Genomic DNA, 15831 nt, shown 5'->3' on the forward strand with positions numbered 1-15831 from the left:
CTACTGCGCTATTCCTTATTGCTGTATCTATAGCGTTAGAGAACTTCAAACGTATCTCGTCATTCCCTAGTACTTCCGTATCCCACTTCTTTTCGTATTAATTCTTCCTGACTAATGTCTTGAACTTCAGCCTACTCTTCATCACTACTATATTGTGATCTGAGTCTATATCTGTTCCTGGGTACGCCTTACAATCCAGTATCTGATTTCGGAATCTCTGTCTGACCATGACGTAATCTAATTGAAATCTTCCCGTATCTCCCGGCCTTTTCCAAGTATACCTCCTCCTCTTGTGATTCTTGAACAGGGTATTCGCTATTACTAGCTGAAACTTGTTACAGAACTCAATTAGTCTTTCTCCTCTTTCATTCCTTGTCCCAAGCCCATATTCTCCTGTAACCTTTTCTTCTACTCCTTCCCCTACAACTGCATTCCAGTCGCCCATGACTATTAGATTTTCGTCCTCCTTTACATACTGCATTACCCTTTCAATATCCTCATACACTTTCTCTATCTGTTCATCTTCAGCTTGCGACGTCGGCACGTATACCTGAACTATCGTTGTTGGTGTTGGTCTGCTGTCGATTCTGATTAGAACAACACGGTCACTGAACTGTTCACAGTAACACACCCTCTGCCCTACCTTCCTATTCATAACGAATCCTACACCTGTTATACCATTTTCTGCTGCTGTTGATATTACCCGATACTCATCTGACCAGGAATCCTTGTCTTCCTTCCACTTCACTTCACTGACCCCTACTATATCTAGATTGAGCCTTTGCATTTCCCTTTTCAGATTTTCTAGTTTCCCTACCACGTTCAAGCTTCTGACATTCCACGCCCCGACTCGTAGAACGTTATCCTTTCGTTGATTATTCAATCTTTTTCTCATGGTAACCTCCCCCTTGGCAGTCCCCTCCCGGAGATCCGAATGGGGGACTATTCCGGGATCTTTTGCCAATGGAGAGATCATCATGACACTTCTTCAAATACAGGCCACATGTCCTGTGGATACACGTTACGTGTCTTTAATGCAGTGGTTTCCATTGCCTTCTGGATCCTCATGTCGTTGATCATTGCTGATTCTTCCGCCTTTAGGGGCAATTTCCCACCCCTAGGACAAGAGAGTGCCTTGAACCTCTATCCGCTCCTCCGCCCTCTTTGACAAGGCCGTTGGCAGAATGAGGCTGACTTCTTATGCCGGAAGTCTTCGGCCGCCAATGCTGATTATTTATCAAAATTTAGGCAGGGGCGGGGATCGAACCCGGGACCGAAGACGTTTTGATTATGAATCAAAGACGCTACCCCTAGACCTACCGGTAACAAAACTAGCGACAAGCCTCGGAATTTATTCTATGCTTTCCTTTAACCCGACATGGTGGGGATCCTATATACTCGAGAAGTACTCAAGAATGGGTCATACTAGTGTTCATTACGCAGTCTCGTTTATAGATGAGCCACACTTCCCTAGAATTCGCCCAGTAAACTTAGCAATCATATACAACCGCTCGTTCACCAATAGGTCTGTACCTACAGATTGGAAAATTGCGCAGGTCGCACCAGTGTTTAAGAAGGGTAGTAGGAGTAATCCATCAAACTACAGACCTATATCATTGACGTCGGTTTGCAGTAGGGTTTTGGAGCATATACTGTATTCAAACATTATGAATCACCTCGAAGGGTACGATCTATTGATACGTAATCAGCATGGTTTCAGAAAACATCGTTCCTTTGCAACGCAGCTAGCTCTTTATTCGCACTAAGTAATGGCCGCTAACGACAGGGGATCTCAAGTTGATTCCGTATTTCTAGATTTCCGGAAAGATTTTGACACCGTCCCTCAAGAGCGACTTCTAATCAAGCTGCGGGCCTATGGGGTATAGTCTCAGTTGTGTGACTGGATTCGTGATTTCCTGTCAGGAAGGTCGCAGTTCGTAGTAATAGACGGCAAATCGAGTAAAACTGAAGTGATATCAGGTGTTCCCCAGGGAAGCGTCCTGGGACCTCTGCTGTTCCTGATATACACTCCTGGAAATGGAAAAAGGAACACATTGACACCGGTGTGTCAGACCCACCATACTTGCTCCGGACACTGCGAGAGGGCTGTACAAGCAATGATCACACGCACGGCACAGCGGACACACCAGGAACCGCGGTGTTGGCCGTCGAATGGCGCTAGCTGCGCAGCATTTGTGCACCGCCGCCGTCAGTGTCAGCCAGTTTGCCGTGGCATACGGAGCTCCATCGCAATCTTTAACACTGGTAGCATGCCGCGACAGCGTGGACGTGAACCGTATGTGCAGTGGACGGACTTTGAGCGAGGGCGTATAGTGGGCTTGTGGGAGGCCGGGTGGACGTACCGCCGAATTGCTCAACACGTGGGGCGTGAGGTCTCCACAGTACATCGATGTTGTCGCCAGTGGTCGGCGGAAGGTGCACGTGCCCGTCGACCTGGGACCGGACCGCAGCGACGCACGGATGCACGCCAAGACCGTAGGATCCCACGCAGTGCCGTAGGGGACCGCACCGCCACTTCCCAGCAAATTAGGGACACTGTTGCTCCTGGGGTATCGGCGAGGACCATTCGCAACCGTCTCCATGAAGCTGGGCTACGGTTCCGCACACCGTTAGGCCGTCTTCCGCTCACGCCCCAACATCGTGCAGCCCGCCTCCAGTGGTGTCTCGACAGGCGTGAATGGAGGGACGAATGGAGACGTGTCGTCTTCAGCGATGAGAGTCGCTTCTGCTTTGGTGCCAATGATGGTCGTATGCGTGTTTGGCGCCGTGCAGGTGAGCGCCACAATCAGGACTGCATACGACCGAGGCACACAGGGCCAACACCCGGCATCATGGTGTGGGGAGCGATCTCCTACACTGGCCGTACACCACTGGTGATCGTCGAGGGGACACTGAATAGTGCACGGTACATCCAAACCGTCATCGAACCCATCGTTCTACCATTCCTAGACCGGCAAGGGAACTTGCTGTTCCAACAGGACAATGCACGTCCGCATGTATCCCGTGGCACCCAACGTGCTCTAGAAGGTGTAAGTCAACTACCCTGGCCAGCAAGATCTCCGGATCTGTCCCCCATTGAGCATGTTTGGGACTGGATGAGGCGTCGTCTCACGCGGTCTGTACGTCCAGCACGAACGCTGGTCCAACTGAGGCGCCAGCTGGAAATGGCATGGCAAGCCGTTCCACAGGACTACATCCAGCATCTCTACGATCGTCTCCATGGGCGAATAGCAGCCTGCATTGCTGCGAAAGGTGGATATACACTGTACTAGTGCCGACATTGTGCATGCTCTGTTGCCTGTGTCTATGTGCCTGTGGTTCTGTCAGTGTGATCATGTGATGTATCTGACCCCAGGAATGTGTCAATAAAGTTTCCCCTTCCTGGGACAATGAATTCACGGTGTTCTTATTTCAATTTCCAGGAGTGTATATAAATGACCTGGGTGACAATCTGAGCAGTTCTCTTAGGTTGTTCGCAGATGATGCTGTAATTTACCGTCTAGTAAGGTCATCCGAAGACCAGTATCAGTTGCAAAGCGATTTAGAAAAGATTGCTGTATGGTGTGGCAGGTGGCAGTTGACGTTAAATAACGAGAAGTGTGAGGTGATTCACATGAGTTCCAAAAGAAATCCGTTGAAATTCGATTACTCGATAAATAGTACAATTGTCAAGGCTGTCAATTCAACTAAGTAACTGGGTGTTAAAATTACGAACAACTTCAGTTGGAAAGATCACATGGATAATATCGTGGGGAAGGCGAGCCAAAGGTTGCGTTTCATTGGCAGGACACTTAGAAGATGCAACAAGTCCACTAAAGAGACAGCTTACAGTACACTCGTTCGTCCTCTGTTAGAATATTGCTGCGCGGTGTGGGATTCTTACCAGGTGGGATTGACGGAGGACATGGAAAGGGTGCAAAAAAGGGCAGCCCGTTTTGTATTATCACGTAATAGGGGAGAGAGTGTGGCAGATATAATACGCGAGTTGGGATGGAAGTCATTAAAGCAAAGACGTTTTTCGTCGCAGCGAGATCTATTTACGAAATTTCAGTCACCAACTTTCTCTTCCGAATGCGAAAATATTTTGTTAAGCCCAACCTACATAGGTAGGAATGATCATCAAAATAAAATAAGAGCTCGAACAGAAAGGTTTAGGTGTTCGTTTTTCCCGCGTGCTGTTCGGGAGTGGAATGGTAGAGAGATAGTATGATCGTGGTTCGATGAACCCTCTGCCCAGCACTTAAATGTGAATTGCAGAGTAATCATGTAGATGTAGATGTAGATGTAAACCGAACATTCGCCTTCCCTACTAGCGACCTTAAGTGCTCGTTCCATTTCATATCGCTCTGCAACGATTCACCTAGATACTTAATCGACATGCCAAGCAGCACAGTGCTAATATTATAATTCGCATTTTACGAAATTTTTTTCCTTCTCATCTGCGTTAATTTACATTTTTCTACATTTAGAGCAAGCGGCGACTAATCGAAAGAATTAGAAAATTTACCTAATTCATCCAGTCTCTGAACGACGATACACCAAAGCATCTTCAACAAAGAAGCAGATTGCTGCTCAGCGATCATTTATTTGTATAGAGAATAAGAGTGGTTGTATTACATTTCCCTGGGCACTGCTGACGATACCCTTCTCACTGACAAACACTCACCGTCGAGGACAACGATATGGGTTCTTTTATTTGCGGATGCTAATTAATCAATAAATAGATCTCACCACTCGGAACAAAATGTGTAAGAGTCACAGACATGTCACACACGACTTCCAACATAGGTTAACTTCCAACTGTGGTGTCAAAGAGCCCATAAATTTAGGAGACAACCAGTTTGCCAAATAACGAAAATCGGCGAACTATGTGCAAGGGATAAATTTATAGAAAAAAATCTGACTGGCTAACTAACTGAAAAGATAATGTGGTTGACATTTCTACTTTGTCTTAGATAGCTCCTGTGTGTCTGGGAACTTTCAGCCACATACTGTTGAAAGTTACCTATAACATATGCCAGCTTATAGATTACCATGTCTTACGCATCTGCTAACACTAGAGCACTTTTGCTAAGATAACCTGTGCCCACTAACCGATGTCTGAGGTGAAGAAAGTCTCTGCTCATTTAAAATGGGGAATCCAAACGACACTCTCTGGCGAGCTGAATGTCTCGGCCAATAGGAAATCAGCATGGCCTGTACCATGCACCGTATTCGGTATTGTAATGGCACGCAAAATTCTGTTCTCCTTAGTCTTTGGTTGTTCTGATGCATGTAGACGGAGAGGCTGGCTGATAGTTGCAACTTGGACTTGTATGTGAAACTTGCAGTGAGATTTTCTTACTGTATTCTTTGGCTACGAGCCACTGGTTTTGAGATAATGCACTGTATAGAGCAGCTTGACATGTTATATTATTGAAAATAGTTCACGTCCCTTGTAGTGAGCCATTAAAAATGGAATTACTCAACATGTTTTGTACAAGTGCTGTGGGGCATCAAACCACAATTAACTAGGGCCAGAACTCGTTTTCTTTACAGTACACATCTGAATCAGGGCGAACTGTACAGGGTTAATCACCTAAAACACGCACCGAAGATATTGCGGAAATGGAAGGTGCTATTCGCGTGCGGTTTTCACAGAATGGTTTGGTTGTCAGGGCTCGTATTGTTAGCCAGTCAACAGATTGTAAAGATACTTAGAAAGTGTGTTTTTTGTACAGACATAGGGTTTTTAAATGGAACAGTACCTACTGACATTAACAAACTAAAAGTAGGGTAAATCATGATGTCTGTGGAGTTTGTTGTAGAACTCTAGTGCGAGTTGTTGACGAGATAACGTATTTTGAAAAGTTGCCATACTGACAATTGTACAATACCTGTGGTAGCAAAACTAAAGAACAACACAAGTGTATACATTAGTTATGTAGATTCTGGCCAGTGGAGAGACAATTGACTATAACAGGATATGTTCAAAATAACCACTGACATCGGCAATACACGCTTCCAGTCTGGTGTGGAACGAATGCTGCTCATGTACTGGCATTTCAGCAAGACGTCGGACCAGGGAGCAGTAATACATCATTGCATATCATCGGTCTCGTTGGTAACTCCTTGTAAACAGTGCCTTTCAGCTTTCCCCACAGAAAATATCTACAGGCTTCAAATCCGGAGAAGAGGCTGTCCAAGGTACAGCTCCTCTGCGTCCAATCCAACGATTTGGAAAAAATTCGTGAAGACGTGCTGTAGTACTTCGTGCACTGTGGGCTGGACAGCCACAATATTGGTATCGCAGAATCAGCCGGCCGATGTGGCCGAGCGGTTCTAGGCGCTTCAGTCTGCAACCGCGCGACCGCTACGGTCGCAGGTTCGAATCCTGCCTCGGGCATAGATGTGTGTGATGTCCGTTGCTTAGTTAGGTTTAAGTAGTTCTAAGTTCTAGTGGACTGATGACCTCAACTGTTAAGTCCCATAGTGCTAACAGCATTTTTGGCATCGCAGTTTCCTCCTAGTCTGCAGAAGAAGGCCTTTTAGTATCATAGAGATGGCCTGTTAGGAGGCTGCGATGCTTGTGCGCGTTCAGTGTTCCGTCTATAAAAAATGGGGATATGACCTGATGGTTCACTATCCCACACGACACGTTTACACTCCATGGGCGGTGACGTTCAACTTGTCAAAGCCAACGGGCACTGTCAACAGACAAATATTGCATGTTTATCTGGCCGTGACTGGTGAATGTGGCTTCATCGCTTAACAAGATCTGTGGTATATCTGGAATATCCGTCTTAATGCCCCTGTACGTAAGTTAATACGATTCTCATAATCGTTAATCGTTTCCATGTGGCTTTGATGGAGAGAGGTGTGATAAGGTTGGAACCTATGTGAATGGAGAATGCTTAGGACATTGCCTGACTCATGGTACTTCCTTGTGAGATTGCGCGAGAGCTAACGTGGGGATTACTTGCAACAGCAACAAGAACGTTAATTTTCCCCTCTTCTGCTGTCACTTGTTTCCTTCTGTTACCTTGGCTAGTTGTTACACCACGAATTTCACGTAACTGGTCCAATAGGTTGATAAATAACTGCATAGACGTCTGAGATCTATTGGGATATACTGCCGCTTACATCGTCCAAGAACAAACTGCATTCTTCCTACACTCATCATACCCCATGAACGTGTCAGGTTTTTCTGAATTGGTAAAATTCCATCGTCCACTCACGACCAACTGTTTGGACTATCACACACTAACTTGCAAGTCAGAATGTACACAAGGAACATACAAGCTCACTGTAAGCAAACATAACAACATCCTACCTAGCATCTATACAGGACGAATGGCTCAAACAAGTGTCAATGTGTAAACTTTTCAAAATATGATATCTTGTAAGCGACTCGCATTAGAATACTGCAACAGATACCACAAACATTGTAATTTATCCTACTTTTAGTCTGTTAGTATCAATATGCATTGCCCTGTTTAAAAAGTGTATGTTTGAAAAATGTTCTTAACAAATAGAATGCAAAAACTGTGCTGAAAAACTGAAACAATCTCGCCAGGGTACTGGGGAGACATCGGCAGATAACAGAGGTAGTGCCACAGGGTTCAGTTTTGAGTCCATTCCTATTCCTTACATACAGTATGTGTATGACTTTCCACTTAACATGCACTTTCTAAGTATTATTACAATCTGTTGATTGGGTAACAATACGAGCCCTTGCCTACCAATCCATTCTGTGAAAACTCCACATAAACAGCACTTCCCGTTTCAGTTATATTTGGTGTGCAAGTTTTAGGTGATAACCCCAGTATAAATCCTTAATAAATCATCTAACGACTAGGTATTTTTATCGGTTTCTTGAATGTGGGTAGGTACCTTGTTATGCAGCGGTGTAGGGTGCCATGTGGTTCATGTAGTATTAATCCATGTACTATGAGCTGTCTTTTGAGTTGAAATAGTCAGTAGTTTTGCCATGATTTTGTCTAAATTTATTTACGCTCCTTGCCGTTGTTAAAGTAATAGCATACATGTAGCGATTCTGTTTAGTAAGGGACGTGCTCAGTTGTGTGGTAGTCAGGATTTTACCATTATCATTTACACTCAGCAAACGTATTTATAAACCGAGAACTGCTTCCACTGTCGGCACTTATTTATACATAGCAAGATTGCTAGAAGCATTTTCGTGTGGTTCTTTCAGGTTGCAAGAGGTAACTTTACATAGAGATCTTTGGAGCCGTTGATGACAGTACAGGATCCATTCAGCTTTCTTCTGTTATTCAGTATTTTCAATCTTTGTGTGTAAATGTATCTAAGACACAATTGTGAACCAAGCTTGTTCATAACACTTATTTCTTCTGTAAGGTGGAGCACTATACTATACATTTTATAAGTCAAGAGACGGATTCATTGATAGGAAACTGGATCGTTCAGATGCATAAGTATTCAATGAAGCCTACTGGTTAGCTGTTGCGCAAAGTAAGTGAAGTTAGCGTTAAAACAAAATTTTCATGGGACGCAGTTAGTAAGTGGGCGTTTTGATCTGGGCCATTTCCTGTATATTCTGTAGATTCTTGTAAGTATTTAGCTTTTAACAATATGCAGTGAATCTACATTGTACGTAACAGACACACAAGCAGACATAATTCCAGCAGATGTTTGCTGTCCACAGCCACCCCTATACCTAATTGTGTTGTTACCCACGTTCTCCGCTGGAGGTCGTGCGATTGGAAGGGAGCCCCACATCTCATCTGGCCTCTTTTACCGACGCGAGTGGTCAGCCTTTCTTCCAGCGTTTTAATCACGGTTGATTAATCACCGAGACCCCGGCTGGACAGCAAACAGCAGGCGGCTTGATTAATTGTGTTTTGCCGCCGTAACCAGTACTACCGGTCGGTGTGTGTCAGAGAGACTACACCGGCGCAAACAGCAGACCTGGACGGAGGGCTCAGTGCAAATAGGCGAGACCGCAGTGCGGCTTTGGTCGCTTATCGCGCGGAACTGAAAACTGCTTCCGCACGTAGCGGCACCGTACATCATTTGGCTTATCGGATTACCTCCGTACGCCATAAACAGGTTTGCAGTTCGCCTGGGGAGAGTAGACTCGAATTTTGATGAACCTGCAATTCATCTGCTCCAATCGCAGCGAAACCTAACACGCTGGGATCAAAGTGAATAAATGATACGATGAAATTTTTGACTGCCCTAAGGCCAGGAATTAATGCCGTTTGTGCAAATCCGGTGTTAGTCTTAACGTGGATGCCTCTTGTACCTTGGATCTGCCTCTGGCTCTCTTGTAAATCCACTGTATCACACTGGGGATATTCTGAAAAGGCGGACCGCGCACTGGACGGGATAAACGCTAGGGAAGAATAGAAGAATAACACAATAGATAATTTACTTCACGCGTGTTGTTGCTTGACTGAATGTGCACAGTGAATGTAGTGTGGCGGGTATGTACTGACCTTCTTGGCGTTCTGGACCTTCTGCGACCGCAGCACCTTAGCGTCGTCCGCTATCTGCTGGTGGAATACCTCCACGGCTGCCAACCTCGCGCGTGCCAACTTCTCGTTCTCCTCCAGTACCGTGCGCCACACGTTCCACATGTTCCTGCAACACCACAGCACAGCACCACTTAGTAAACAATAGGGACGAAAATCAAAGCAGTAAATAAGAATTTCTTTAGATACGTACACTTGTGTAAATCAGCTACAAAACATGTAGTAACCTGGGAGGTGTTACGAGTACTTAGACGGCACAAAATGGCACTACTTTATTTCTTCAGGATAAGAAATGAGAAGGGCTCTGTGGCAGCTGAAATAAAAGGGAGGCCGCAGCTTTACCGACGGCGGCCAACCGCCACAGTCTGAAAGAACCACGTCCGTCGGAGTCGACACCGTGATGGCGGCTGTTATACCGGAGCCAAGGCAGCCCCTGAGGGCCGGCAACCCACATTACACCACACAGGATGAGGTTGTCTATGCCCAAGGCGTACCAAAAGCACCATGGTGAACACCAGCTATTTACATACAAGATAATGGAAACAGACATTCCGAGCACTACTTCCTGCAGGGGTGAGCTCGAGCCACAGCCTGCAGGAAGTATCACTAACAAGGGGAGGCCGCCAATTGTGAAATTCAGATTCGATTCATACTGCGCATAATAAAAGCTCATGGACAGAGGTGTAATGTGGCAAAGCACCAAGATGCACTTCTCAGCCGTTTCCAAGAAAATCGACAGTTAAAAAGAAACCGTTGCGGTGAAATACTCTCTACGATTAATAATTTTCTACAGCGTCGTGGCGCAGCGGTAAGCGCTTGGGTTCCTTATCCGAAGGTCGCCGGATCGAATCTCGCGCCATGCAACTTTTATTAGTATTTGTTTTTTGTAATTCAAATGTACACACACACACACACACACACACACACATATATATATATATATATATATATATATATATATATATAATTCCCGGCAATCAGTTGCAACAACTATGCATATAGTAAGTTGTTGAAAGTCGTTTGTCGTGGAAAAATAATACTTGAAATAAAATACAATATCACAAATAATATTCAAGTGGATACAATTTATTGAAAAGTTCGGTATACACTCGCACATAATTAACAATTAGTGACCAGAAGTAGCTGGAGTATCGCACGAACCAGAGTGATAGTTATCATAGAAACATGGAAAGCAGAAAACAGCACGACATCGAGCACTTCTGATAAACGATGCGTTTTTACAAGAACAATTTTTTTTAATTATCTGTTGGAAACATACTTGATTGACATTCTGAAAAACTGTTCTATCGTTCGTCAGGTTTGATGCATACCACGCGTATCGTATCATATCGGCAAAAATGGGAGAAGAAAATTGGTGGTGGACGATGGATTGGATTTGTATAGAATCGTCTCTGGAGTTGATGTCACGGTTTCGCTCGATTAAAAAAGCACAATTTTGAATGCGCTTGATCAAATTTTTTACCTGCCGGTAAAAATACACGTCACACGTTTGGACGAGATGAGCACACTTTGGAGGAATGACTTTTACAGTGCACGTTGGTAACTTCTTATCGTCCTGGAACATCTCATCGTATAACGCCGGGTTCGTTTGCCCACCCCAAGAGTTACCAGGACAGCCTTTGACCCTTTTTCGGCGAGAGTTCTGTTGAACGTGGACTGGTACTGGCACCCTGACAAACAAAATATAAAAATATCGTTTATATAAGAAATATACGAAATCCGTGTTGTCTATCATATTTCAGATTATCATATTCTGTCATATGACGTTGGTGAACAGCTCTTTACGTACCTGTTTGATCAGTATTAATTATGAAATCTTTGTCGAAGTTAGTTATCAACGTTCGCGTCTGGATCCGAAATGTCTCCGCTGCGGCCAAAATTTCGTCTTGGGTAGCCGTCTCTTTCCGGGTAACAAATTTTGTGATTTTCCGTTGCCGAATCCCATGCTTCTTTTTAAATTCGGTGACCCACGTTTTCGAAGCTTTGAAGTTGAAATCTGGGAACTGACTTGCAGCGCCCAAGGCCCACTGCTGCGGGTTTCTGATAGTAACTTGCTGGACGTTTTGTCGAGCTTCTACGAAGCGATCATGAACCCATGAATCGATAGCACAATATTTATGAAATTTGCTACCGCCACGTTTGATTTGCTCTTCCCACCAGGATAAATAGCCCATATTTGTCAAACGAGAGCACCCCTTTTTTTGTAGAGTTTTGAGACTCCAGCCTGGATGTTCTTTTGCCAGATTGACAGTTCTAATTTTGTAATCCGGAGAAATATAGTCGTACCCTTTTTTTTTTCTTCTCGTCCGGCTCGTATTCGTCTGATGATTCGTTGGCAATGGGACTCGTTTCATCGTCTTCGTAGGCATTATTATCGTCGATTTCATTAATGTCTATCAATTCCTCATCATGAACGAGGGATTTTTCGGCGAGCATTTGCAGCGTATTCTGGAACATTTCTGCCCAAATTACCATGGCTTCTTCGTTGATTGATGATGACGGCTCTGCTGCGATGCGATTACTGTTACGAGGGAGGTTTTCAAAATACACCAGCGCATCTTTCAATTGTTGCTTCACCACTTCACTGTGTATAGAATCTTCTTCGATCGCATCACTTTCATGCGAAGGGCCCGGATCGCTCTCCAATTGTACCGCCTCCATTTTTCCGTTTGTTTAACAGGGTGTAACAAAGCTCTCACGTACGCACTGATTTTCGACGATGTTATAAGTTGCGCTAGGGACCGCATCTACCTTCTTTCGAAGTTAGTAGGCAACTACGCTGTTATGCGGCGGCTCGTTTCGGCCCATTCAACATTTGTCCTTCAAGTGTAACGCACGAGTAACGGAGTTTATATTTCATACCTGCCACAGCAAATTTGTGTTCGTGGGGTCTCTATTCTAATTCGAACGTCTGACTTACACTATACGTATTCGTTTCGGAATATCGTTTCTGAGTCTTCCGTTAACTATACGTGGTAAACATTATGAAGACAATTAATAACATTTATGAAATACAACTTTGTTTGCGGAAAACATAATGATATTCGAAGTCGCCAGTTTTTCCACGACCACGTGTGTACATATATACATTTGAATTAAAAAAAACAAATACTAAAAAAAAAATAGTTGCATGGCGCGAGATTCGATCCGGCGACCTTCTGATTACGAACCCGAGCGCTTACCGCTGCGCCACGACGCTGTAGAAAATTATTAATCGTAGAGAGTATTTCACTGCAACGGTTTCTTTTAACTGTCGCTTTTCTCGATAACGGCTGAGAAGTGCATGATGGTGCTTTGCCACATTACACCTCTGGCCGTGAGCTTTATTATGCGCAGTATGAATCGAATCTGAATTTCACAATTGGCGGCCTCCCCTTGTAAGCCAAAACCTGGCTGGCTGGAGACAGCTATTTAGTGGCTAGAACCAGCTCACGCCAGATCACAACCTCGTGTACTGCAACCGTTGAAGACTACGTCTTCGTCTCTGAATTGGACTGTTACTAGTGTGTGTGTGTGTGTGTGTGTGTGTGTGTGTGTGTGTGTGTTACCACGAACCTTTGTGGGAAATTAGGAGACTTTTACTGGCATCGTTCATGTTACCTTTCGTTTGTTGTTCAGTCATCATCCTTGTGAACTTACATCAATAAAAGTTGTGTTTGTGAAAAATTGCGAATTGTCAGTCACAACAGCAGCTGTAGCTTATATCTTAAGACTTGATCACAGTTTGTGGTCGAGAGTACAGCTCTGATATCGGAATCTTTGTATTTTCTATTTGAGTTGCTGTTTAATATCTCGATAGCGGTGAAGAATTCAGTGCATATAGTAACATAATGAATAAGGAACGATATTATCATTAGTAATATATCTTAAGGGATTTGATCGTGACTGTAGTCCTGCTACGTTTGAAGTGTGCGTGTTTTTTGCGATATTTTGGAAGTCCTATTATTATGTTTCAATGTTTTCTTTAGTAAATCAAAATTATTTATTGCCAGTGACTGTTCTGACTTCGGGGAGACATTCCAATGGCAACACTGTTACTGATATGTTCTTTACATCGCAGGTTCTTCATGGTTGTCTTGGTAATATTAATTACAATACGTGAACAATGGACGTACACTACACCTGCAGTACACAGAAACAGACACACATATATACACAGCAATAAGAGACGAAGAGCAATGGGCACAATTAAATGCATAACAAACAGTATTTCAAAAACAACACATGAAGAGTATCTGCGGACACGACGTACAGACATGCCTTTATGTAACGTAACAACAACCTCCAGAGGGTAGGCTTCGATACCTACAGTGTTAGTGAAATCAGCGACACTGCAGAGCAACCCGAGGAGGAGGAACATGAGATGTAACGGTAAATATGACACCTAGAATTATAAATCAGAAATAATTTGCCAAAACGAGCTGAAAAAATTTTGTATATCAGTCAAATAACAATTGAGGATAGCGAATACAGTAAATGTAGTGTAAGATGCTGGTAGCGGGTCAAGATTGGTTCAAATGGCTCTGAGCACTATGGGACTCAACTGCTGAGGTCATTAGTCCCCTAGAACTTAGAACTAGTTAAACCTAACTAACCTAAGGACATCACAAACATCCATGCCCGAGGCAGGATTCGAACCTGCGACCGTAGCGGTCTTGCGGTTCCAGACTGCAGCGCCTTTAACCGCACGGCCACTTCGGCCGCCTGGTCAAGACAGTACCGAATGTTGTACACGGATGATTATCTAATGTTCATGCATGGGATTAGAAATGCCATTTCTCTACTAGAAATTATAAACTATTTTGTCGTCAGATCAAAAAACCCTATAGTTTCATCACAGTCGGTGATGGCACTAACAAATCTGTCTTCTATCCCTTCATTTTTTTAAAATTCTTCTTAAAACAACAAAATTTTATTCATATTTCAACTTCAGGTTATTGTTATAGTAAAAAAGTATTATTCTTTGTCAAATGTTGCAGATGAAAACAAAACAAAAAACTACCAAAAAGTGATAAATGAAATCTGTAATATGGTACGACCTGTTCTAAAAATCAAATAACAGGTCTTTAAATTAGAAATAATCGACCTACACATAAACGATCTAGTGGATAACGTTTGGAAGTTCTATGGTGTTTTTCGCGAAGGACGGTGCTGTATACAGAGAAGTCGCAACGCTAGGAAATTGCAGCGAAATGCAAGGAGACCTGCAGAGAAACGACACTTGATGCAGGGATTGGCAACTGTCCTCAGCGTAAACAAATGTTGCACATGTATAGGCATAAAGATCCGTTGTTCTGTGACAACACCACTGCAGAACAATTACTGAAGGCAGTCGCACCCGTAAAATACATAGGAGTGTGCGTATAGTGAGATTTAAAACTGGGCGGCCATATGAAACCATTCGCAGGGAAGGCAGATGCCAGACAGAAGCACTGGAAGAATCCTCAGGAAGTATGCACTCACAAAGGAGGTAAGTTACGAAATGTTCGTTCAGATAATACTTAAATATCGCTCGTCAGTCTGGGATCCGTACCAGATAGGACTGATTGATGAAATGAAGATCAGAGCGTTTCATTACAGACTAATTTACTCTGAAGGGCCAAAGAAACTGCTACACCTGCCTAATATCACGTAGGGCCCCCGTGAGCACGAAGTAGTGCCGCAGCACGACGTGGCATGGACTCGAGTAATGTCTGGAGTAGTGCTGGAGGGGACTGACACCGAGAATCCTGCAGGGATGTCTATGAATCCGTAAGAGTACGAGGGGATGGACATCTCTTCTGAACAACACTTTGCAAGGCGTCCCAGATATTCTCAATAATGTTCATGTCTGGGGTGTTTGGTGGCCAGCGGAAGTGTTTAAGCTCAGAAAAGTGTTCCTAGAACCACTCTGTAGCAATTTTTGACGTGTGTGGTGTCGCATTGTCCTGATGGAATTGCCTTAAGTCCGTCGGAATGCATAACGGACATGAATGGACGCAGGTGATCAGACAGGATGCTTAGGTAAGCGTCACCCGTCAGTATCGTATCTAAACGTATCAAGCGTCCCATATCACTCCAACTGCACACGCCCCACACCATTACAGAGCCTCCTCCAGCTCGAACAGTCCACTACTGAGATGCAGGGCCCATGGATTCATGAGGTTGTCTCCATAGCTGTACACGTGTATCCGCTCGATACAATTTGAAACGAGACTCGTCCGATCAGGCAATTTCGAGTCACCAATAGTCCAATGTCGGTGTTGCCGGGCCCAGGCGAGGGGTGAAGCTCCGTGTGATGCAATCATCAAGGGTA

At 44.2% G+C, this 15831-nt stretch overlaps 1 protein-coding gene across 1 annotated transcript in view; it reads right to left on the bottom strand.

Moving 5' to 3' along the window:
• LOC126188560 (protein nervous wreck) overlaps positions 1-15831 on the bottom strand; it is a 724305-nt gene that overhangs the window by 238302 nt on the left and 470172 nt on the right. The window contains exon 5 of the mRNA XM_049930159.1: positions 9480-9624. Within this exon, the coding sequence (XP_049786116.1) occupies positions 9480-9624 (145 nt within the window). The remainder of the gene's footprint in view (positions 1-9479; positions 9625-15831) is intronic.

This window comes from Schistocerca cancellata, chromosome 5 (genome assembly GCF_023864275.1).
Source record: "Schistocerca cancellata isolate TAMUIC-IGC-003103 chromosome 5, iqSchCanc2.1, whole genome shotgun sequence".
NCBI lineage: Eukaryota > Metazoa > Arthropoda > Insecta > Orthoptera > Acrididae > Schistocerca > Schistocerca cancellata.